The 23120-nt window shown below is 37.6% G+C and overlaps 4 protein-coding genes across 8 annotated transcripts; 3 read left to right on the top strand and 1 right to left on the bottom strand.

Moving 5' to 3' along the window:
- The first annotated feature begins 394 nt into the window (after nucleotides 1–394).
- On the top strand, nucleotides 395–2403 carry LOC133742181 (uncharacterized). Its single transcript, XM_062169864.1, has one exon. The coding sequence runs from the start codon at nucleotides 538–540 to the stop codon at nucleotides 2251–2253; it is 1716 nt and encodes a 571-aa protein (XP_062025848.1). The 5' UTR covers nucleotides 395–537; the 3' UTR covers nucleotides 2254–2403.
- A 1420-nt stretch (nucleotides 2404–3823) lies between these two features.
- On the top strand, nucleotides 3824–6261 carry LOC133742183 (small ribosomal subunit protein uS19m-like). The gene is made up of 4 exons (XM_062169866.1): nucleotides 3824–4026; nucleotides 5089–5171; nucleotides 5272–5348; nucleotides 5511–6261. Exons 2-4 carry the CDS (start codon nucleotides 5100–5102, stop codon nucleotides 5797–5799), a joined length of 438 nt encoding a protein of 145 aa, XP_062025850.1. The 5' UTR covers nucleotides 3824–4026; nucleotides 5089–5099; the 3' UTR covers nucleotides 5800–6261.
- On the bottom strand, nucleotides 6016–10410 carry LOC133742182 (protein IWS1 homolog 1). Its single transcript, XM_062169865.1, has 11 exons — nucleotides 10281–10410; nucleotides 9750–10179; nucleotides 9147–9263; nucleotides 8711–8928; nucleotides 8472–8601; nucleotides 8320–8382; nucleotides 8130–8207; nucleotides 7910–8001; nucleotides 7729–7794; nucleotides 7430–7583; nucleotides 6016–6954 (listed from the first exon to the last, which is right to left on the bottom strand). The coding sequence occupies exons 1-11, from the start codon at nucleotides 10298–10300 to the stop codon at nucleotides 6856–6858; spliced, it is 1467 nt and encodes a 488-aa protein (XP_062025849.1). The 5' UTR covers nucleotides 10301–10410; the 3' UTR covers nucleotides 6016–6855.
- A 1426-nt stretch (nucleotides 10411–11836) lies between these two features.
- LOC133743821 (protein AE7) lies at nucleotides 11837–20774 on the top strand. 5 transcript variants are annotated; one of them, XM_062171857.1, is made up of 10 exons: nucleotides 11837–11992; nucleotides 14513–14633; nucleotides 15218–15308; nucleotides 15416–15470; nucleotides 16571–16633; nucleotides 17778–17908; nucleotides 18074–18177; nucleotides 18278–18377; nucleotides 19823–19868; nucleotides 20235–20774. In XM_062171857.1, exons 6-10 carry the CDS (start codon nucleotides 17783–17785, stop codon nucleotides 20333–20335), a joined length of 477 nt encoding a protein of 158 aa, XP_062027841.1. In that variant the 5' UTR covers nucleotides 11837–11992; nucleotides 14513–14633; nucleotides 15218–15308; nucleotides 15416–15470; nucleotides 16571–16633; nucleotides 17778–17782; the 3' UTR covers nucleotides 20336–20774. The 5 variants fall into 5 exon arrangements, with proteins under 5 accessions (XP_062027841.1, XP_062027843.1, XP_062027845.1 ...); XM_062171858.1 differs by having other exon boundaries at nucleotides 11843–11992; nucleotides 14516–14633; XM_062171859.1 differs by lacking the exon at nucleotides 15416–15470.
- Nucleotides 20775–23120: the final 2346 nt, after the last annotated feature.

The following is a 23120-nucleotide window of genomic DNA, read 5'->3' as shown; positions in this document are numbered from 1 at the left end:
TTGGTTTTTAGGGCTAGGGTTAGAGCTCGTACTGATAACATGTTGTAGAGAAACTGAAATTGAGAGAAATTCACTGTGTGTGTTCTCATTGATAATAGGGGCCTCTTTATATAGATGATTACAATACATAGAGTCTCAATCATACAAGGAAAGATAATCTCTAGATTCTTCTAATTAAACCCTATTACCACTAGTTCAAGTAACCTAGAGTTTGGGCCAAACACAAATTAGGATTTACTCGAACATTTATAAAATTTATTTTATTACATTACATAATCACCAAAAATGTACGAAAAATAATCTTTCAACTTGTTCGAATTCACGATCTCTCACCTACATGGTTCGAACTCGATACTCCCCCATTTAAATCGCTTTTTGAACAATAGCTTTATAACGCAGTTGAGACCAAAAAGAAGATAAATGGCCAGACCAGCCTATGACGACGATCCCAAATGCTTTTACTGAAATTCCGAAAAACCCTTAAACCCCTCGGAGTGAGTGAGTGAGACCCAGAAAGAAAGAAAGAAGGGAACTTGAATGGAAGAAGCAGAGGCATTACAGCTAAAATGCGCAGCAGAAGCCAAATACAAAGAGTCCAACTTCAAGTCAGCCCTGAAATACGCCAAGCGAGCGCATCGCCTGAGCCCGAACCTGGACGGCGTCTCCTCCATGGTCACCGCCTTCGAGATCCTCCGCACCGCCCACAAGAACGCCCCCCCAAATCCCCCCAACTGGTACAAGATCCTTCAGGTAGAGCCCTTTGCCCACATCAACACCATTAAGACCAAGTACAAGAAGCTCGCTTTTCTTCTCCACCCTGATAAGAACCCCCATTTGGGCTCCGACGAGGCCTTCAAGCTTGTAGGGGAGGCCTTTCGGTTCCTTTCTGATAGGATTAGGAGGAAGGAGTATGATATGATGCTTAGGATTAAGATTCAGGATAGGAAGATGAGGGAGAGTGGGGGTTTAGGGTTTGGGGAGACGTTTTGGACGGCGTGCTCGACGTGCCGGCTTTTGCATCAGTTTGAGAGGAGGTATTTGGGGCATAATTTGGTTTGCCCTAGCTGTAAGAAGAGCTTTGAGGCCGTGGAGGTTGAGGGCGGGGACAATGCTGGGGTTAGGAGTAGTGAGAGGTTGAGGAAAATGGGCGGTGAAGGATTTAGAGGGAGTGGTGTTGGTGGTGGGAATGTGGAGAAGGAAGTGAGTGATGGTAACGGTGAGTTGAGGAGGAGGTTGAGGAAGAGAATGAGTAGCGTAGGAGAGGTGATGGAGAGGTGTGAAACGAAGAAGGCGAAAGTAGATGAGGAAAGGATGACATTGGCGGAATTGCAGTTGGAGATCAAGCAAAAGGCACAGGAGCAGAAGAAGAAGTTGATGAGGAAGGAGAAGGAGAAGGATGCAAAGAAGGGTAAGAATTCAGAAGTTGAGAGACGCGATGTTTTGAAGAAAGGCAAGACTTCAGAAGTTGAGAGGCGGACTGTTTTGAAGAAGGCTAAGGATTTGGGAAGTGCTAAGAGCAGGAAAAGCAAGGGGCCAAAGAGTGAAGGTTTGGAGAGTACGGAGGAGGCGGAGGATTCACAGTTTTATAATTTCAAGAAAGATAAGCGGAGTTTTAAGAAAGGGCAGGTGTGGGCTATATATGATGATGATGATGGAATGCCGAGGAATTATGGTTTGGTTGATGAAGTTGTTTCTGTCAGTCCTTTTGAGGTGAAAATTAGTTGGTTGGATCTTCAGAATAATGGGGATCAGTGGTTGGCTTCTTGGGAGAAAATGGGATTGCCTGTGCCTTGTGGAAGGTTTAAAGTTACCAGGCAGACCACCACTAATTCAGTGCATATATTTTCTCATGTCGTGGATTGTGACAGAGCTGCAAGAGAGATTTATCGGATTTATCCAAAGAAGGGATCAGTTTGGGCACTTTATAATGAAGCAGCTTTTGACGCTGATGGAGGAAATCTGTTGGTTAAAGAGAAGCGATGCTATGACATAGTTGTGTTTCTGACGAGTTACAGTGAGATGCACGGTTTGAGTATGGGGTATCTTGAGAAGGTTGACGGGTTCAACACGGTATTTAAGAGAAGGGAGATTGGAGCTCATGCTATTCGATGTTTAGAGAAAGATGATGTGAGGTTAATTTCACATGAAATTCCTGCAAAGAAGCTCTCCGGTAATGAGGTTCCAAACCTTTCGAAAGACTGTTGGGAACTTGATCCTGCTTCTCTTCCTCTGGATTTGCTTACATTTGGCTAAGACGATAGGTAAAAGTTGGGAAAGTGAAAGCCTTTTCTGTAACTTCCATCTTTTGGTTTGAGGTTCAGAGTGGAACATGTTGGTAGTTTGTAGCAAATGACGTTACTGCTCTTAAATCATAATGTGATTAATTGCTGACTATATTCTTCTTCTGTTGGCTAGAAGTTCATCAGAATGCCTGTTTACAATCATAATCTAATGGTCTTTATTCTTGTTATTTCTTTTTTCTTTTGTATGGACTATGGAGTTATGTGTGTGTTTTTTGCATCTACTTTCTATTGTGCTCTTTATATAATTGCATATGCTAACAAGTATGTACATGGTTGTATGTGCATGGGGTTTCTACTCCAACTAATATGACTAAAGATAAAGCGTGAGCCTGAGTTGGATGTGATGGATTAAACATGGCTGACTGACATAATTTCTCAATTATAAGTACTGTATCTTCTTTATCTGCACATAGTTTGAAGGAGGTGAGGCAAAAGTATGCATAAAACTAGCAGCGTTGAAAATGTGCCCGAGCTGTTGGGCTGTTCTAGCTCAGAGTACTTTAGTATCTGTTAAGATTCTTATCATGGTCAGTGAATCTGAACTCTGGAGGAGAAGGCAGCACTGTTGAAATGTGCAGAATTGTTACATTACATATGGTCTTTCCAAAAGGTAGCACTCTGGAGGTAGGTACTTTTTCCAACTTGATGTCGTTATTTGCTTATGATCAAGTTAAACCTGCATTGGTCGAAGTTGATAGAATATGGTTTCAGTTTCTCCTATTGGATGCCTGTTGCAAATGTGCCAAGTTGTTTTAGAAGCTTTATAGGTCACTATACTTCGATTTAGTATCTCAACTCTGAAGAATACAGCTATCACAGTTGAAAAACTTGAAATCTGCAGAATTGTTCATAGTAGACTGCAGAAGGCTGTAGTTTCTCCAAGCGGATGCTGTTATCTGCTTACCATGAACTCAAAACCTGCACTGGTCTAAATTGATAGAATACGGGTTGTCAGATTAATCTGGGTTACTACCAAGTTTTTTTCGGTCATTTTGAGTTCATAAGGAGTGGTGGGGCCGCAATATTGATGATGGGAGGCACCTTTGACAATAACCCCGCTGATGATGAGATGAAGTGAACAAGAGAATGCTCGAGAGCTACATTTGCAGGGAGAAACAGATACTTCAGATAGGTAAAATTGATGACTCAATTTAGAGGGTGGTCTTGTAACATTTGAAAGTATATTGAGAAGTAAAGTCACTACTCTAAACGTAAACCGTAAAGGTCAATAGAAGTATATGTTAAATCGCAACACCTGCTATTTCTAGTAGCCGAATCAACTCCATCGTAACGACAATGAGATCGGTAGTTAATGATTTAGCCGAGATGGAACCTCATTCTCCATAGTTATATACCGTCACAAGTCGACTGAAATCTAGTTTCTCAGATCAAAGTGCTGCAATGCAATGCACTGCACATCAAAACAAGGATTTCGCGTTGTCGATTCATTTATAGCCTCACATGTTACACTAGCAATTTCAAAGTATAGGACCTACGCAGCTCGGTTATCAGGGGTAAATATGTAATTTCATTTTTTTTGCTTTGGTTTTCTTAACCCCTTACCCCTCCCTCTGCGCTCAATTTGGTGTTTCGTTCACCTCTTGCTGGGTTTTAGTGTTGTTGCTGAGAAACCCGCCGGAAAATCGATACTTTAAATACCAAAATCCCATTTCAGAGTTGCAGTCACTTCGGGAAGTCTCACCTTTCAGAAGCACACCTCAAGGTTTGAGCTTTTTAATTCTCTCGCTTACGTTTTCTTGCACTGTTTGATCATCGGCTCTTGTTTCTGTTTGGTTTCGGTGGAAGATGGAATTTTTGGCTGAACCCATGAATTAAAAGCATTAAAGACTCCCCTTTTACACTACCCATTACATCCCACTTACTGATTTAGTCGTTGATGGAGGTTCTCTGGTTGGTACCCGAGAAATTGAAGATTGAAAGTTGGGAGTTGAAAAGATTGAAGCAAGTTTCACTGCTGCAAATCTTATTTAATTGATTCAGTTATACTAGCACACACCATGGACTGCTTTAGTCCTCTAGGCTAGGCATGTGTATAACTTTTGTTTTGATTGCTTTTATAGTTTTGAGTTGTTCTAATATTTTGAATGTGGTTGCAATTGCTGGTTCATGAGATTTGACAGGATGCTTTCGATTTTGCCAAGTTTTATATCTCCTTTATTTGTGAATTAATCGTCCTCACTGTCTCGGGACTTTGTATTCATTTTTGGTTAAGAAAGTTAAGGAGTCTTAAAACAATTACAAAGAAGTATTGATTGAGGGGAAGATGCATAAAGCAGCACCATTTTGTTAGCCCCTTCTCTTAGTTTCTTTGGGTGACTTCTGTGCATCTTATAAGTGTTTCGGGTGTTTTTACGAGTAATAAATTAGTGTTATATTACTTGAGTAGACTGATACTCTAGATTTTCATTTTGGGTCCAGAAAAAAAAGGGTTCCAAGATCAGTTAAAACCCCTTATTTGGGTCCTGTTTGACGTTAACACAGTGCTAAAATCCCACAAAACCCAATTTGATTATTGAATATGCCAATTTATGGTAATGTGCAATCCTTAAATAACATTGGATCTGTTTACATTCTTTTGTTTGTTTGGATTGTTTCATCAAACTGTACATTTTAGTCTTAGAGACCAGCAATACATTGGTCTGATTTAGCCTAAACCAGATTTAAATCAATCGATACCCCTGCTAGTCCTCTTCTCTTATAAGTTATAACATATATATGTATTTCTCATGGTGGAAATTTTTTTATTTTAATTGTCATGAAACAGAGGAAGAAGACATGGCAAAGCGTCTGATTTCAATCTTCAGCCGTGGTTGGGCTCAAAAACTCCTCCCAACGTCCTCCACTAAGGTTATCATCTTGTACATATGTATTTAGTCTATGGATTTGATACATTCTTCATGGGTCTGACAGTATCGGTGTAATCTTGGTTGGTCAATGTGGTATATAGCTGGACTCAGGAAAGGCTGTTACTGTGGGACTGGGTGGACAGAGTATAGCGGGTTACAGTACCCAAGTCAAGCAAGAGTATGTTTCTTTATGCTGTTTCTCTATTTTCTCCTATTTGTGAAGATATTGTCACCTTGGTTTTTTTTTTTTTTTTTTTGGTATTTTGTCACTTCACTTTTGCTATGAGAGATCAAATAGAAAAGGAAACCTCGTGATTTTCACTGGATGGATTTTGTGCAGATCTCATTTTTATGATGGTGCCTTTGTGGATGCATTCCTGATGAAAATGAAAAACAACAAAGAGCTTCTTATGAATAAGAAAATCTGGTCCCGGAGATCTACTATTTTACCGGAATTCGTTGGCTGCACTGTTCGCATTTATAATGGAAAAACTCATGTTCGTTGCAAAATCACTGAAGAAAAGGTCGGTCACAAATTTGGAGAATTTGCTATGACACGAAAACGGAGACTTCCTATGAAAAATGCTGCACCACTAAGAAAAGCGAATAAAACTGGCAAGAAAAAGTGAATGTCTTGGTGCCTACTACGTGCATATGGGACTATAGCAGTGAAGAAACCAGAAGATCTCCAATGCATTAGAGAAAATCTCCTGATCTAACATTTCATTTTCACTCTTTTTCATTTAATAAGATCAGGTTTGTACTGAAATCGAAGGTGCACCACCATGCCTGAATGGTGATTGGTTGGAATTTTTTCTTCTTTTTTTCTTTTATGGAGGGTATTGGCGATCTATTGGATGTTCCTGCTGAGAGGAAGCAACCACTTTTATAGTCTCCTTGGCTATGTAGCTGTTATTATTTGCATTTACAGTTTTGTACCAAATTAATTAGAACAGCTCGTTTACATTGTTTCTTTAAAAATGGATAGTGTCAAGAAATTGGCTCAGTGTCTAGAACTCGAGCTAAATCCTGTCTTTGTATAAGTTCTTTAAATGGTTCACAGAAGCTCCGGATTGTATCCATGTTGATCATCTTTGGGATTTTACATCTACTTGATTCCTTAGCTTTTGAAGTGGTATGATTAGCATTTATCAAACTTGGCATTGTCATCAATCTAGTTGCCATTAGTGATGTTCCAAAATTCTTTCATATCTGTGTTTGGATCACCATAAAAAGCTTTACTGTAAACTGCTGCTTCTGAAAGAAAGCTTTTGATAATGCAATAGAATATTGCAACAGTACAAGTAACAACAAAACCAAGATTCTGGATTAGGAACTCCAAATAGAGCCTGTTAGACCAAACAAGAAAAGCAAGTCCACAACCCAGGCCATTTAACTGGAACCTGATGGTCATCCAACATATTAAGGTAGGGAAACTCGGACCAGAATGAAATTGTCCCAAAAGTGGAGAAATTTTTTTTCATTCCCCAATTGATAAATATAGCTGATATAAAGAAAATGGTTCGAGACAGGGACTAGTGTACCTCCAAAACTGAAATGAAAGAATATTTATTGGATTTATCAACACAACAACGAACAATTACAACTTTCACTTTGACCCTCACTTTAAATTCCACCCACCAATCAGTTCCGTAGTATGTTTGAGTGCTAGTAAGATCAGTGAATTACAAGTATTTGACCATACCACGACCCTCCACACTTAGCTTTGTGGCTTGAAGCTGCTTCTTCTTTGGCGCCTTTAACTGTTGCAACTTTTTGTTCATCTGCCACAAAAAGAACATAAAGATTATAAAAATGAATAATTTGCAAAATGCAACTCAGACAAACAAGCAATCAGTAGAATATCAATTTATTAAGCTACACTTGTGACCTCTGACCCATCTTCATTTAATCATGTGATGGTCAACAATCAACTATCAAGAAAATAAAAGGATGCAACATTTGGATTCACAAAATCTCCGTATCGCCAGACTAAAAAGAGAAATCTCTGAGGTTTGTCGCTTGGTAACTAAAGGAAAGTACAATATTGAGATCTAAAGGCAGCTCAAGGAAATTGGAACACCATGGAAAACCTTCTCTCAAATTCGAACAGATGGCTATTAAAAGAAAGAAAAAAATAACTGAATTGCTATTCATTTATATTCATATTGCAATGCCAAAAATTTGATAAAAAAGGCATTCTCTTCCATTCAATGTGCTCATATATTTATCATGGCCACTGGGAAAGGGGAAACCAACCTTCATACGCCGCTGATCCTGTATTGCTTGCTTACCGCGAGCTCTAATTTCATCAGGATCAATCTTAGATTGTGGGCGCACCAGAAAATCCATTTGCGTCGCTTCTGGCCTTGAAGTAAGTTGCCGAGAAGATGATTGGCCAGATTTTCTTTCCCTATATCAGAGTAAAAATTAAAATTTGAAAAAAAAAAGTAAAAAGAAAGAGCTTCCAGGGAAGCAGCAGAGCAAAAAAGCAGCAATTGAAGCTGGACTCTCTGAAACAGGATTTAACCATACATATAACCATCCTTCAAGCTTACCTTGAAAACTCATCCAAGTCAAGATCACCATCTCTAGACTCCATTCCTGAACCACTGCTTGCTGGCCTGTAGAAAAAGATATATAAATAAATGTACTAAGACCACCTAATGCACAAAACCATTGGAGAAAGTTTTGCTTCAGGTTTAACAAAATGTGCGTAATGGGAAAATCTCACAGTACTTTTTCACTGATGGCCTTCTAAAGGGAACTCTCTCCTCATCAATATTTCTCATATCCTCAAACCTTGTACTTTTATTGAATAAAGGTCGACTCTGAAGTCATGTCAAAAAGACAAATGTCAACGTCATTGGATATAAAAAGGACCCATTTAGGGAACAATTACTAAAACAAACAATCAAACTCATTAGGTGAATTAAGTACTGAAGAAAATTCACATTACCCATTTGTCTACCAATTCCTTTGCAAGTTTTCTGTTGGAAGTTGTTTCTTCATCAGATTTTGACAAAAACATAATGACCTGCCAAAGCATAAAGTAAACCAGTACCAGTTGTCACATTTGTTGCAAAACCATACATGTGCTTATGAGAGCCTAATTTCTTTTTCTTAAGGAAAAATAAAAAGATCCTAACCTTTCCAAGGCCACTTCGCTTCAGTTGTTCTCTTCTATCATACTGCTCTAGATCAAGAGGGTACTGCACAACAGAAGCAACAATTCAGGTCCTACATAAAAGTGTTGACAACCCTTATTCCATGTCACACATTAATATGGGGGGAGGTATACATCAGTCAAAATCTTCAATATCGCTGCTCGAATGTTTATATTTGGTAAACTTCCATCTGGAAGAGGTTCAAGCCAATTCTTGAGTAGGGTTAGCACTCCATGATCCAAGAACTCTTGTTGAAGCTGCTTCCTGTGACAAGGTCAATTAAGAAAATGTAAATAGTCCATCAATAGATAAATATCTGTTTCGCAACTTGCAAGTAAACTGAGAGAAAATAAGAGAGTGCAGCCAAGCTTACTTTGAGAGGACCTCTGTGAGAAGAGAAACTTTCTTGAGTTTATTAATGGCAGGTTTCCCCTGTCTGTTAAGGTCTGCATCCTCTTCAGCTGTAACCTCGAGCTCAGCCATGATATTCTCCACTACCATTGCTATTTCTGCTGGACTTTTTTCATTCTTCTTCTTTTTCTTACCCACCTTAAAAAGCTCATCAATTTCATTTTCGTCACCCTCTTCAGCCTAGAAAGATACAAACACACGAAAAAGATTTGTTCCATGAGTTCCCATCTCGACCTAGAGGTAAGCAATCAGTTGCAGCATATGGTATCTCATATCGTATAGTTAGAAACACAACACCAATCAACCAAAGTTCTAATACATTTCATGACTTTATATCCCATGATTGGGCATTACATCATTAGCATATAGAGGGAAGCAAAAAAAAAAAAAAAACTCACCTGCGGATGATGACTGGGAGAACGGTCATTGTCACTTGCATACCGATCAGAAGGATGTACGCCAGTGTCATCTATAAAGTTGTCATCATCCACATTCCTTTGACCCTCATTATCATCCTATTGCATAGAAGAAGAAATACCTTTAGTAACCATATTACTTACATGAAGAGTCATAGAAACAAAACGACCAACTTGGCATTCTCTAGGATTCATAATCACTAGAAAAGATAACATAACTTGTCTCCTGAAAACAAAAACAAACTCCACAGGTCTTTAACCCCTATACCTTCTCAACATCATCAAACAAAAAGATTTTTACAGAGCAACTGCAGAAACGGCATAGCAACTATCAATTCAATTTTCAGCTGGGAACTAGTTTATCCTTGCACAACCATTGCACGAAACGATAACTTATATACTTATGGGAAAGAGTTGCTCTAAACATCACTAATCAAAGCTGGCAAGAAATCCAGCACCACCCCATAACATACTTCAATAGCTTACATATTCAAAACATAAATGTAACCACCCAATCATCCTATTCTGCCCTAAACAATGAAACCCAATCTGCTCAAACTGAAACTAAACCAAATTGATAATAACCTCAGAATCGCCGCGGGTAAGGGTGTCCCACATCTCCTTGACCTCGGCCTTATCAGAAGACGATTTCCCGGGCAATCTCCTCTTCTCCCCCTTATGCCTCTTCTCCTTCTTCAACCTCTTGGCCCTGCTCTGATCCTCCTCATCACTATCCGGCATCAACTCATGAAACTTATCGTCCGGCCACTCCTCCCCTTCTCTCAACACCACGACCTTCTGACTCTCGCCGCCGCCGCCCTTCTTCACCAGCCGCTTCCTCGGCCTGGATTTGGACGACGCGTCGGGGTCGTAGACCGGCGTCTGGGACCGCTCCCGGTCGCGCCAATCGCCGGTGTCTTCGTCCTCCAAATCGTCGTGCAGGAGCGGCTCCGGCGACGGCTCGCGATCGAAGTCGTCGGGGTTCATCAATGGCTCCCCGTCTTCGTCGCGGTACCTGAAAGCAAGATGAGGAATGAGAAAAAATTGGAATCGGAGAAAACCCTAACCCTAACCCTAACCCTAACCCTAACCCTAGTTTTGGGAGCAGAGGCGTACGGATCGTCTTCGTAAGCCATGGTTGCGGAGGTGGTGAGAGGATGCTAACAACTTCGATATGACGAGAGAGACAGAGAGAGATAAAGAAACTCGCTTTTCGCGCTGTGATATGAGAAAGGACATATAGTTTTGATTTTACTATTTTACCCATATCTATATCTATATCTATATCATTTTGGATATTTTCTTTTATTCTTTTTGGCCAAGATTTTTTTTTTTTTTTTAAGATGAAAATATATTATTACAAAGAGGATCCCTTGGAATCCTAAACAAAGACTTATCTAAGTATAAGAAATTCTACAGAGAAATACGAAAATTGGTAAACCATACAGAATTTTGATAAATTCTCTAATCCATACATAGTAACTAAATAATTCGTTATTATATTTTCTTCTTAAAAAAACATGCTGTAAAGTTATAAAATTGTGGTAAAAAAGTGATGAATATCTTGAAGCAGAGAAGAGATGCACCAGGGGATATGGTATTGTTTCATTCACCATCTTGATCAACAAGGAGAAATCACTCTCCACTTGAAGTTTCTTGGTGTTTTAGACAGTTGGCCCAAAGCAATCCCATCTTTAAACCAATAGCTTTAGCTTGAAGGATCAAGGCATATCCAATTGGATAAGCCCCCGTCATAATAACACCAATCTCATTGTCTCTAAGAATATAACATGCAAATACTTTTCAGTAGAATCAACATATCCATCAAAGTTTAATTTGATAAAATTGAGAGGCGACAGAGCCCATTTTAATACAAGGCATTTCCTTTTCTTCCTGAATCTTTACACAAAAATTCTATTAGCATTCCAAAAGTCTATCATAAAATTTTTAATATGATGCACTGCCTCTTGAATGTAAGTAACTTTATGTTAAAAAATCATTTTAGTACAACATCCACTACTTTTTATTTTTTATTAAATTTTACTTCATTCATTAGTGCCCTATAAGAACAATAAACAACCTTATTATTAGCATTATGTATTGACTAATTTGCGTAAAGAATCGACAAAATCTAAGTATTCAACGTATGATAGCGGTGCGGCCACATAGGGCCTCCTGCTTTCAAAGGACTGTGAAGTTATAATATTTTTTGTCAAACAGATCTGAAAAATGTAATGAAGTAATGAAATGAGCTACATTCACTTGGTAAAGCAACTAAATTTGTTCCATTCTCGATTTCTCGCTCGTTTGACTCTTGGTTTACACCCATTTCTTTCACCTTTGTTGTTGTTTTTTTTTTTTCCACCATATTTGTTTTTTCTCAGTTCATTTTAATATTCTTTTTTCTCAACTTGTATATTTTTTTTTTTCTGTAATCTTTTTTCCTCCACTATCTCCCTTACTTTTTTTTCTCAATTTTATTTATTTTTAACCCAACATAATTTTATCTTTTTTTAGCTCTTAAAATTAGTAAAATCTCATTCACATTTTCACACTAAAAAGCCGCGACATCACAAAACCAGAGAAATGCAAATTACAAAATTCACCATCAAATTTTAGTTTAAATTTAAATTTAGCACCTAATCTTGAAAGTAGCGCAGGACGAAAGTGAGACAAAACAGAAAATTCAGGGTCACAATTCTAATATATATATATATGCAGCTAGCGTGGGTTTTGTAAACCGCCCGCCCTGCGAAGTTGGAGAAAGAAGCCTCCGTCGAGAAATTTAGCTCTTTCCGTTCCATCTCTGCAAACTCGATCATCAACAGGTAATTCACATCCCTTTTTTTTTTTTTTGTTTAGATATTTGGGATTTCTTCTGAATTGCAGATATTTTTCTCAAGAGTTGCAACTTGGTTACAGCTAAAATTTATGGGAAGCTAAATTTGGTAGGTGATAGGATGTAAGGAAGTGATTAGGTGAAATTGGTTATGCATAAAAAGTGAGGCTGAAAGAGTTTGTTGTCTAAGTTTGAGATATTCAATTTTTTCTTTTTCTTTTTTGCTGAGGTTTTTAAGCTTTGGTGTTAATTTTCCCCTTGTGTTAATACCTTGTTGCTTCTTGGCTACCATGGTTAACTTGGTTGTGAAGAAGATTCTGGTTACTTTCTGCTGAGTTTGGGAATCCCTTTGCAAGTTTATAATGAATAGGCTCAGGTTGGCACTGGTTTTCAGCCTCAAAGTTAGGGCTACTGATGTTAATTTGCAAAGTTTGCGTTTGAATTGGTGGCCTGTGGCAGCGGAATTGAGAAGCAGCTGAACCTTGCTTTTCCATATCCATGTTTTCTTATTGCAAATAGGGAACCGGCTACTGTTTAATAAATTGAAAACACCCTTATTGAAATTTTCAGTTTACACCTTGTGTCTATTCTGTCTACAATTGTCTCTCTTCACTCTTTCTTCTTCATGTCCTCCTCCTCCTCTTCGAGTGTAGGCATTTAAAGTCTCTTCAATTCTTCTTTCATTGAGTAGTTAGTTCAGGGACTGTGGTATGTTAAACTAGAGTTTGTTTGCTTACCATTCCATTCTGCTCCTTTCTCCAAAGTCCTAGGGTTTATTTCCAATCTCTCTCTCTAATTTGCAATATATTTCTCATTTTGTTTAGTTCAGTCTGCACAAACTCAAAGAATTGGCAACCTTTCTGTAACATGTTTGTCTTTCATTTCATTTGGGTCGGATTGCTATGAAATTCTTGATTTTTTATTTTATTTCTGATTTGTCTTGTATTGTTGGGTATATGTAACTCTTTTTATAGAAGGATTAGAAGTGGGTTAGATCGATGGTGATTTTGTGGATAAATTTCTTAGATAAGGTTGTGTTTCTTTGCTTTCATTTACTGCTATTTATGGTTCTTTCTTTAGTTTTCTGCTACTTTTCTTGTGATTGTCTTGGGTCAGAGTGCTATGCCTTCTCTCTGAAATTCTTGATTTTTTTTCCTTTTTATTTTCCTGATTTGTCTTGTATTTGATGGGTGTATGGAAATCTTTGTCAAAACTCATAGAAGTGGGTTAGATCGATTGTGATTTCGTAAATAATTTCTCAGATGTAGTTGAGTTTCTTTGTCATTTACTGCTTTTTATGGTTCTTTGTTTAGTGTTCTGGTACTTTTCCTTTGATTTTATGCTGGTTATTATCAGTATTTGTTTAATGATAAAGAAAGATGAATGCCCTTTGATACCAATAGGTAGCTTCCATTATTTCCAGAATGTGGTTCTATTAACTTATCAGATACTAATGTTGAGCTTGTCAAACTAATTGAAGAAAAGACACCAGAGGGTTGGCTAAGATACTGAACCCGTACCTTTCCTACTTTGGTCTCATGTAGTTTCTTACTGTGTTTACTTTATCTTTGTGAACAAATCTTGTTGGGGAAGTGGAGATTTGAAATGGTACTTCACTTTATGGCTCTTGTTTTAGCAGACAAGTTTTTTCATGTCTATGGCATTTACTCGATGTTTTCTTGCGATCTTAATGGCTAAAACAGTCGATTTTCCAATTTACTAGTTCACGATTCATTTATACATTGATGATATGGTGTAGTTAATAACCATAAATGTTACTAGCTCTTTGGATCATTTTGTAGTTGTGTTGAATTGTTTCAGTTTGCATGTTGAGGGAATCTTATTGTTTAGTCCATTGTATAGCTGATGATATGTGATATGTTGAACTAGTAAGGTGCATTTATGCTCAAGCCTAGGCTCTGTAATTTTCCATTCTCTGCGGTGATACAAATGGGAGTATGTGTTCTATCAACTTTATTTATGGCCCCCCTTAGCAAGGGTCTTAAATGAGAAGCAAAGCCTATAATAATGGCAATATATACCTAGCACATATATGACGTATCCCTAAGAACGGATCTGGGATGTAAGGAAGTGGGTAGGTGATTTAATTAGGCATATGAGGTTCTATATTGCAGTAAGTGAAACAGATGAGTTTTGTTATCCAAGTTTCAGATGTAGAGTCCTCTTAGTATGCTGAGGCCTTATGCCTTGGTGTTAACAAAAAGTTTTTAAAGAAAGTAAGTCTATAATTTCTTTTTATTTATCCTTGACTTTTTGACTTAATAGAGGCTAATTTACTATATATAAAACGTCCGTTTTACTGTTCATAAGCCGTTTACTGTTTGTAAGCTGTTTTGTTGTGTCGGCTGGAGCTGAGCCAATTCTTATATACACCGACCTATTTGAATTGTTTTTACGGCTCTGCCACTGACCTATTTTTTCCTCCCTCTTCTCCCATACTGAGTTCTTTCCTTTCTCTTTTCCTCTTTCTGCCTCCTAAACCGAACAGCAGCAGCTGCAGCTCTCGCTCTCAACTTTACAAAACAATCAATTGATTTGACGGTGAAGCTACAAAACTCTAGAAGTCAATTCTCTTAATTTTCAGATTCATCAGACTTCACAACAATCAGGTAATGAATTCCTTGCTACGTTTTGTGTATAGAGACTTGGGTATAGTTAGATTATGTTAGTTTTCTTGAATTCCTTGCTACGTTTTGGTTGTTTTTGCTTCTCCACTTCGCTGTTTGGTTAGCTTGGTTTAATATAGCTTGAGAAATTTGATTTGGGTTTGTGAATTTTGATTTGTTTTTAGAATCCAAATGAAATGTGCTTGAGTAATTTGGGTTTCTCTGTTGATTAAAATAGACTGTGTCATTCTGACCAAAGATTGGTTCTTGGATTCTTGAGTTTGTGAAAGAATAAAGATTGATTCTTTTCTCATGTAAATTGAGGGGATTGATGGGAATTTGAAGAAATGGATTTTCTGTTGTTGGTTAAAATGGGCTGTGTGTCTGGCTGACCAAAAATCGAGTCCTTTTCTCATGTAAATTGAGAGGCTTGAAGGGAATTTGAAAGAATAGGACAGCTATATGTTGTTTTGTGGTTTCTGAATTTGGTCTATTTTTAGAGTCGAGTTAGTGAAATTTGCTTATTGTTGGAATACGGATTTTCTGTTTCTGTTGTTTTGAACTGATTGGGGTTTTGATGTTTTTAGGGGTTCTGTTTGTGTTGGGGTTGGCACAAAAGCTTCGCTGCAGGAATAGGAAGATATTGGTACAAAGCCTTTGCATATTCGGTCGTTTAAGGTAATGGTTTGGTTTTTATTAGCTTGAATTTTGGGCGACGGTTTTGATTTTGATTTTGTTTTCTGTTTCTGTTGCTTTTGAACTGATTAGGGTTTTGGTGTTTTTAGGGGTTTTGTTTGTGTTGGGGTCTGACATCTTACTGATTGATTGGATTGGTTTGAGGTGAGTTGGTTGCTGACTGAGAGTTTTATTTTTGCTTAGTTTTTTCAGGTAAAATTGTAGTGTTTGATCATTTGAAAATTTTGATTGATTCTGGGGTCTAGAGTATTCAAATGTTTTTTGTTGTTGTTGTTGGAAGTATCTGGGGTTCTAATTTGATAAGAACTTATTGAGGTATTATTGGGTTTTGATTTGGGAAGGAAGGAAGGAATGCATCTCAATGTATAAGTTTCAGTTACCCATGTTGTTATGCTGCTGTTTGATTTAGTTTTCTAATCTATCAATTTTGGTTTATGCTTTAGAAAGTGTAGATCTGGTATGTCTCAAAGTAAATGCCTCCAAGCATAAGATAGGAAGGTTAGCCTTACATTATAGAGTCCAAAACAAAAAGGAGTAAATCAAATAAACTTCAAAACATTATCAGGTATGTTTCAAATGGTCTAGGAGAAAAAGGCAATGTGCTCTTCTAGAACATGGCTAAAAGGAAGTGATTAAGTAAAAAAGCAAAGAAGCAAAATGTGTAATTTTGTTCATCCTTATTCATCAAGGGAATTATTTGGTTGGGATCTACATCCTGGCCAAGTTTATGGATATCCACAGAATATGAATAGACGGAGATACCGTCATGAGGCCATTAACATATATTACAACATTAATAAAGTTTATGGCTCATGTCATGTAGCCATGTCAATGTTGTATTTGAAAAAGTAGATCTACTACTAATGATCAGGTATCACTATAACCCTTATGAAATGGATCTGATAAGAGTACAAGGTAAAAAGACACAACTGCTACAGCAATAGCGTGAACAGTTGAGAACCCCCTGTACAGAAGGGGGAAAAAGGCATCAATACTTAAGTTAATAGGAATATCATAAAACTCAGTCTTTAGTGTGGTAAAAGACTATGCACATATACATTTGCGGAAGATATTTACCGGTTGTTCCATTCAACTTTTTCTGCTTTGCTCAATTTCTAATATTCCTTGAAGCTATGAGGGCTAATAAGATTTGTTAATTTGTAAACCTTCAAGAGCAGAATTTCATCAAGATCAAAATCCACACTGATATATCAAGCCTCCGTTTCTCTATGATGGTTTTGCAGGTGAGACTTACTCTTGAAGAACCTAAAGCTGAAACCAGAGGCTTTGAAAATCCAATTTTGAAGGTCTGGTATTGATTCCATTCTCACTCTGTTCACTAGGTTTCAGTTCCGACATACTTTTCCTCCAAAATTTTACTTTGATTCTCTATACAGGACTTCATTTATGTACATATTGACTGTTTGGATTTTATTTATTTATTTTTTTTTCTTTTTCCTTCGTCTTGAGTTTCTGAAGATGTTGGTTTAGTTTTCACCCAAAGGAGGGAAAGATTTGATGCTAGGATGCTCCATATTCTCATACTATGTGCTGGAGAGAGCTGAAGATTTGGAATTTATTGGGTTTTGTTGACTATAGGAGTGGAAACAAAACACTGCTTTGACTCTTCCTTTGTATTAGTATTTTGCTGGGGTTTCTTTTTTTAACCAAATATTGTGCAAGTGATTAACCACAGAAAACAATGAAATCTATGCACATTGTCCTCTTTTCTCTTTTGCCAAGAATGTTATCGCTTAGTGTTGGTTGAGTTCCAATTCCATCATTTTTACTTTGAAATTCATGTCATATTGTATGATTATCTGTATCATGTGAGTTAAAGCTGGCCTTTGATTTTTGAAAAGCAAAAGCATATGTCATTTTCTTTGAAATGCATGTATACTCGGTAACTTTTGCATTCATGATTGTTTTCATCCATATTAATTAGCTGTAAATTTTGTCTAATGTGTTGCAATGAAATAATGAATTGTGGTAAAAAAAAATGAACAGTTTGTGTCTCTTCACAAAAACACTATTCTGATTAATGTAATATATGGTATGTTATCAGTTTGATCGATAATAAAGTCATTTTCAATTATATCTTTCATTATTGTAAATTTTTATTACCAAACAACAAATCCCGCAGCAAAGCGCGGGTACCATTGCTAGTGAAACTAAGAACCGGCTGTGGTGAAAGGTTAATGTTTCTTATACATGTTCTTGTGGATATCATTGTTGTACTCAATCTTTTGGAATTCTCTTATTAGTAATCCCATTGCAAGTGGATATATGGAATGCATGTCCCCACAATTAAGCCTAGAAAGGGAATTAATTCATAAAAGGGCCCTGCTTATACAATAAAATTTTGGTTCTTGAAATTTCATCCTTATATCCACCTTTAACCAGGTTTGGTTATTTTTGTTTTAATTTGTTTATGGTTTTTCTTTTATCCAGGAAAAATGGTATCCGAGTTAATAAATGCGAATCCAGTCATCTATGAAAAGAAAGAGCGGCGGGTTCGTAGTGTTCCAAGTGCTGCAGATGAATATGCTGTTGAACCAATTGACCAAGAAGAAATTTTTGATATCCTTTCTGATGATTATGAATAAATATTGTTCACATATTTTCTGATGATTTATGAACAATTACTATGCACTTCATAGAGTTAATCACTATACCTTTTGACTTAGGTTTGAAACATTTGTGTTATATGCCATGAAGAATTTAGTATTTCTTAACTATTCTTAAATCATATTAGAGATATTAAAGACCCGGAACACCCTTACTCTTTGGAAGAGCTCAAAGTAATTTCAGAAGATGCAATTGAAGTAGATGATGGCCGTGGTCATGTTAGGTAGACAATTTTCTTTCCTGCACATCTTAAACACCTTTTTCCTTTATAATGTTGCATTTTAAACTCAGTTAAATAAATGATGAACTTTTTTCTTCTTCAGGGTCACATTTACTCCTACTGTTGAACATTGCAGTATGGCAACAGTTATTGGTCTTTGCATACGTGTTAAACTCTTGAGGAGCCTGCCTTCTCGTTTCAAGGTATCACCCACTATTTACTTGCAGTTGATTTGTTTTACAGCATTCTTTATGTTTCATTAAAATATATAGCTGAAACATATATACTGGGTTGCATTAATATTTTCACTGGAATTCTGATTGTAGTGAGTTAATGTTCTTTAGTCTGTCAGTTTAATATATGAGATCTGGGTTAAAAATTTGAGAGATGTTATTTGGCTATTTGAGTCATACTGTTGCAGGGATCAGGCAAAAAAAAAAAAAAACAATCAGTGTGTTGCCTTAGGTATGCATATGAACAGAGCAGAATTCCACAACATTTTAGACATGGAGAATTTAGTGGCTCAGTTGGCATTGAATTTGCTTTCACTTTTGTTTCACTTAATGTTTTCTTTCAACCTTGTTCCCAAACAACTACCCAGGCTTCCCCTGCTTTTATCTCTGCCTCTTCATTATCTCATTATTCTTTTTCTTTTCCTTCTTTAAGCTTCAATTGATTGTTGGATCATGTTGCAATTTTGGGAGGTCATTGCTTGATACTGTTGCAATTTTCTGTTACAGTTGATGGAACTTCCATGTGAATGTGAAAATGGATGGATTATTATTATATCATTTTTGACAGTAATGTACTACCTTGTTATCCACACTAATTTGTTGTTGGATTATGGAAGAGTATAGTTGCACATGGAAATCTGTATGTGGTTGGTGGTTTTTTGATTACATTGCTTATAAAGAACCTTATTCAACAATTAAAGGACGGATGAAATGTGGTATTTCATTGAGATGAGATACAGTATCTGTAGCTAATGGGAAATTCCACCCTACCGGGCAGACTGGGTGATGAAGTAGCAGTGGTGGTCAATCCATTAATTTAGAAAGTATCCATTGTCCCCATAGTTTCATGCTTCACTGAACATGGGACCTAAATACTCTTTGAATGTTTCAAAGTGTCTTATGACTATTAATACACTTAGTTTAGGGAGTGTGTATTATATTTTTCTGACCCAAAAGATGTATAGTTTATTTGATCTTTATAATTTCTGAAGTGTGTAAACCTATTTATATTACCTATCAACTCTGGTTTAGTTCTTAAGTTATACAAATTTAGTGGTTGCTCTATCCTTTCTCTATGATTGTGTAGTTTGGTTCTTGTATTTTTCATACAAGGATTGCTTCTATACCCTGCCAATTCAGTTTAGTGTTGAATAAGGCATAGCTTCCCTTCCGGTGTCGTTTTGGGACACGAAAATCGTGAATGACTGCCAAAAGACTGCCTAGTGGCTCTAAATGATGCATGCATTCACAGAAATTCTGTATGGCTTAGTTGCACCTTGGTTGCATATATACTCTAATGTCAACTTATTGTTGATAATTGCATTTCATAATGTGTTAATAAATTTATAGATGGTTTTGTTTGTCTAATATGGTACTTGCTTCACTAATTTTTTCTTTTTCCTCGTGTTGTTTAGGTGGACATTAGGGTGGCACCTGGATCTCATGCAACTGAAGCTGCAGGTAGTTAACTCTCTCTCTCTCTCTCTCTCTCTCTCTCTCTCTCTCTCTCTCTCTCTCTCATACATGCAGCTGAGCTTATGTTGGTTATTGATGTCTGTTAGCGCAACTTGATCATTTCTTCAACCCTTGATATCTTGTTGCTATTCAGGAAACATGTGAAGTCAGTCTTGACTCGTACCTTTCATCTTGTTGACATCTTGTTTATGAAATAATGTCCAGTACAGAAGCATCATGGACATTCAGAAGCATTCTATATATAATGTCTCTGCATGTTGTTGCATTTATGCGACTGGGGCTGATCTTTTAGTCAGCTAAGTAGAATTTTGATTAGTTCCAGCCTAACTTTCATGCTTCTCCTGTGCACAGTTAATAAGCAACTGAATGATAAAGAGCGGGTAGCAGCGGCATTGGAAAACCCAAATGTTGTGGAAATGGTTGATGAATGCCTTACTCCTTCATATGATTGAATGAGTTGATCATAAGATGTAAGCCTCGCTTTTCGAAAACACCAGTGTATTCATCAGTTCTGCCACATTCTCAAACAGCAGATGGGTTACACTCCTCCGTTCACCAGACTCATCTTGAAGTGTTTGGTTAGCAAACACCGTGAGTAATTCGTGTGGACTCCTCTCTCATCTAGCCATCAGTATACGATTTTTCTACCGTGTGTTACTATTACTGAATCTTTCTGGCCACTCCAGCTTGTATTTTCTGAGTGGCGAGCTCGATAGATATGGCTATAAAGAATTCAAAAATAATGCGCATTCTTAGAATGTGAGCATTATAGTTGGCTTGTCCAATGAAATTTTGCATTGTTGTACCCCGAGTCCCTGACAAAGCACTGGTGTGAGGGCGACTGCCCTGGGTGATTTTTATTTTTCAATTTTTCATTTCTTGTTTTCTTTAGTAATGCCGATATACATTGATCAGCTTTCTCTACAATAATATTTTCCAACACGATTACCCTGCATCAACATAAGATTTGAAATTTCGGTGCTTCTTTTTAAAGAAATTTTGAAAGTTTGGGTATTGATGTAAATTTCAATATATTTCGGAAATTTTAAAGATGGAAATTAGTTTCAAAATATTTTTTTGATATCGCTCAAATATTAATAAGTTTAAATTACGGAAATTTTAAAAGTCTAAACCTTTTATTCACGTGGTTCCCTAAAGCATTACGACCTTGTCTTTCAGTGGTGTTTAATTGATTAGTTACTACTAAATAAACTTTGCTCAATCACCATTGGATGTAAATCTAAAAGTTGAAAACAAAACAACTAAACTTAAAAATAATTCTTTTTTCTTTTGGAAAAGAAAAAAAAAAATTTCTTTCCACCATTGAATTTACATCCAAGAGTGGTTGAGTATACATTTCTTGGTCAATTAGTTACTGATCAGGTGAACATGATCGGTACAAACAAAATTTTGAGTGTGTCTGTCACGACGCACAAGAACTCGAATTACCTTCACTGACCCTTATTTTTTGAAGCACACTAGAGTACCACTAGTGCCCATGAACATACTTGTACACCCAAAAGTCGTTCACCAAAAGATAATTTATTGTTAAACTCACCAATATTGTTTTGCTCCGCATTTCTTGGAGGAGAAGTTTTCGAACTCGAAGAAGACAGAACCAACTGTGTCCCGATGTTCCGTCCGGCGACACGTCGTCGTTGGACTAGTAGGTTTAGTGTTTCAGTCCCCCGGTGAAGGTCCGCAATGGAGTACAGGCCGGGACGAGATCAATCGTCGCTGGCGTTATCCTAATCTGCAACTGTCGAGCTAAGGAAGAGTCTGCAACAGCCGAGGTCGAGGAAACCTGGGGGAGGCGGGGATCGTCAATCAAGGTGGCGTTCCGGCTAGGGCTGTCAATTCTGACACGACCCGATAACACGACTCGAAACCCGCACGAAATAAAGCAGGTTGAACCCGCACGATTAAAAAACGGGTCGGCGGTGGGTCAACCCGCCATGACCCATTTAATAAATGGGTCGGCCACGGGTCAACCTGCCAACACGAAGTGAACCCGTATAACCCATTTGTGCTATGTTTATTCTTGAAATTTTGGACGTTCGGAGTATTTTATCATAGGATTAGACAATTTGAAATATTTCGCTTTTTAATTATTGGATTTAATTATTTATGAATTATATATAATTATTTATATTCTTCGTCTTGTGGAGTTTTTAGTGAATTTAATCAATTTAGGCATTTTTTTAGTTAAATGGGTCCCATTGTTAACGCTTAAATGAGTCATTTTGTCTAACAAGACATGACCTATTTATTAAATGGGTTAAGCGGGTTGGAAACGGGTAACCCGTTTAATAAATGGGTTGGGTTTGAGTTTAAATTTTTGACACGATTATTAAATGGGTTGGGTTTGGGTTTATATTTTGCGACACGACAAATACCTTGATCCGACACGACCCATTGACAACCCTAGTTCCGGCTACCTCTTGAAATCAAGGACGAAAGATCGCTAGTGGAGTTAGTAGTACATAATTGCAGCGATCGCCGAACAGTCTGCAACCGCCGACTTGGGCAAACAAATACGCCTTTGGCTGCAATCGTGGAGGCCTGGGGGAGGACGAGTTACACATTCGAGGCTACTATCCGGATCCGGCTGCACTCTGAACCTGTTGCAAATGGCGATCCGGCAGCGGTTGTTAAGCGTGAATGCTTCACTAGCGCTATTTGGACGTGTGTGTGTGTGTCAACGGCGGCAAGGATCAAGCGTGTCGTGTTCTGGCCACTGGTTCCGGCCGTGATTCTATGCCGTCGTGGTTCGTTGGTTGCAGTGTCGCCATTCCGAACGGGAAAAGTGGACGGTCCTACGCAACAAGGGTCATGGGCTTCTCCATGAAGGTGGCCCTATCTGAAATCTTGGGCCTGTCTTCAGTACTTGGGCCTCTACTGGTGGGTTTATAGTATTTATTATTTAGTTTTGATATTATGTATCAGGTTTAGGTGTAGTTTCTCTACAATAAATCCATGCCAACTCTTGGCAAGGTCATGTGGGCGATGTCCAGGTTTGTACACTCAGTATGCCTTGTCTGCCCTAGTGAGGCGGCGTGCATTGGTTGCAACCTCCTGGTGGCGGGATGAAACGACGTGTCGTCGGTTTTATTTCCGATTGGCAGCATATTGGGAAAGCTACTAAATTATTGGTACTATGACACTGCTTTAACTTTCCGATATGTCACCATTATTGTAAAGCAAATAGAGTAGTCGGTATAACACTCTTTGCTATTA

The sequence above is a fragment of the Rosa rugosa genome, chromosome 4 (assembly GCF_958449725.1).
Source record: "Rosa rugosa chromosome 4, drRosRugo1.1, whole genome shotgun sequence".
In the NCBI taxonomy this organism is placed as follows: domain Eukaryota; kingdom Viridiplantae; phylum Streptophyta; class Magnoliopsida; order Rosales; family Rosaceae; genus Rosa; species Rosa rugosa.
This window is presented reverse-complemented; position numbering and strand designations above follow the sequence as displayed.

Coding starts and splice junctions, on each gene's coding strand:
- LOC133742181 (XM_062169864.1), top strand. CDS start 538: ATGGAAGAAGCAGAGGCATTACAGCTAAAATGCGCAGCAGAAGCCAAA.
- LOC133742183 (XM_062169866.1), top strand. CDS start 5,100: ATGGCAAAGCGTCTGATTTCAATCTTCAGCCGTGGTTGGGCTCAAAAA. Junction 5,172..5,271: donor TCCCAACGTCCTCCACTAAG/GTTATCATCTTG, acceptor TGTGGTATATAG/CTGGACTCAGGAAAGGCTGT. Junction 5,349..5,510: donor AGTACCCAAGTCAAGCAAGA/GTATGTTTCTTT, acceptor GATTTTGTGCAG/ATCTCATTTTTATGATGGTG.
- LOC133742182 (XM_062169865.1), bottom strand. CDS start 10,300: ATGGCTTACGAAGACGATCC. Junction 10,180..10,280: donor ATGGCTTACGAAGACGATCC/GTACGCCTCTGC, acceptor TCTTGCTTTCAG/GTACCGCGACGAAGACGGGG. Junction 8,208..8,319: donor AGCGAAGTGGCCTTGGAAAG/GTTAGGATCTTT, acceptor ATGCTTTGGCAG/GTCATTATGTTTTTGTCAAA.
- LOC133743821 (XM_062171859.1), top strand. CDS start 17,783: ATGGTATCCGAGTTAATAAATGCGAATCCAGTCATCTATGAAAAGAAA. Junction 17,909..18,073: donor ACCAAGAAGAAATTTTTGAT/ATCCTTTCTGAT, acceptor CTATTCTTAAAT/CATATTAGAGATATTAAAGA. Junction 19,869..20,234: donor TCATGCAACTGAAGCTGCAG/GTAGTTAACTCT, acceptor TCCTGTGCACAG/TTAATAAGCAACTGAATGAT.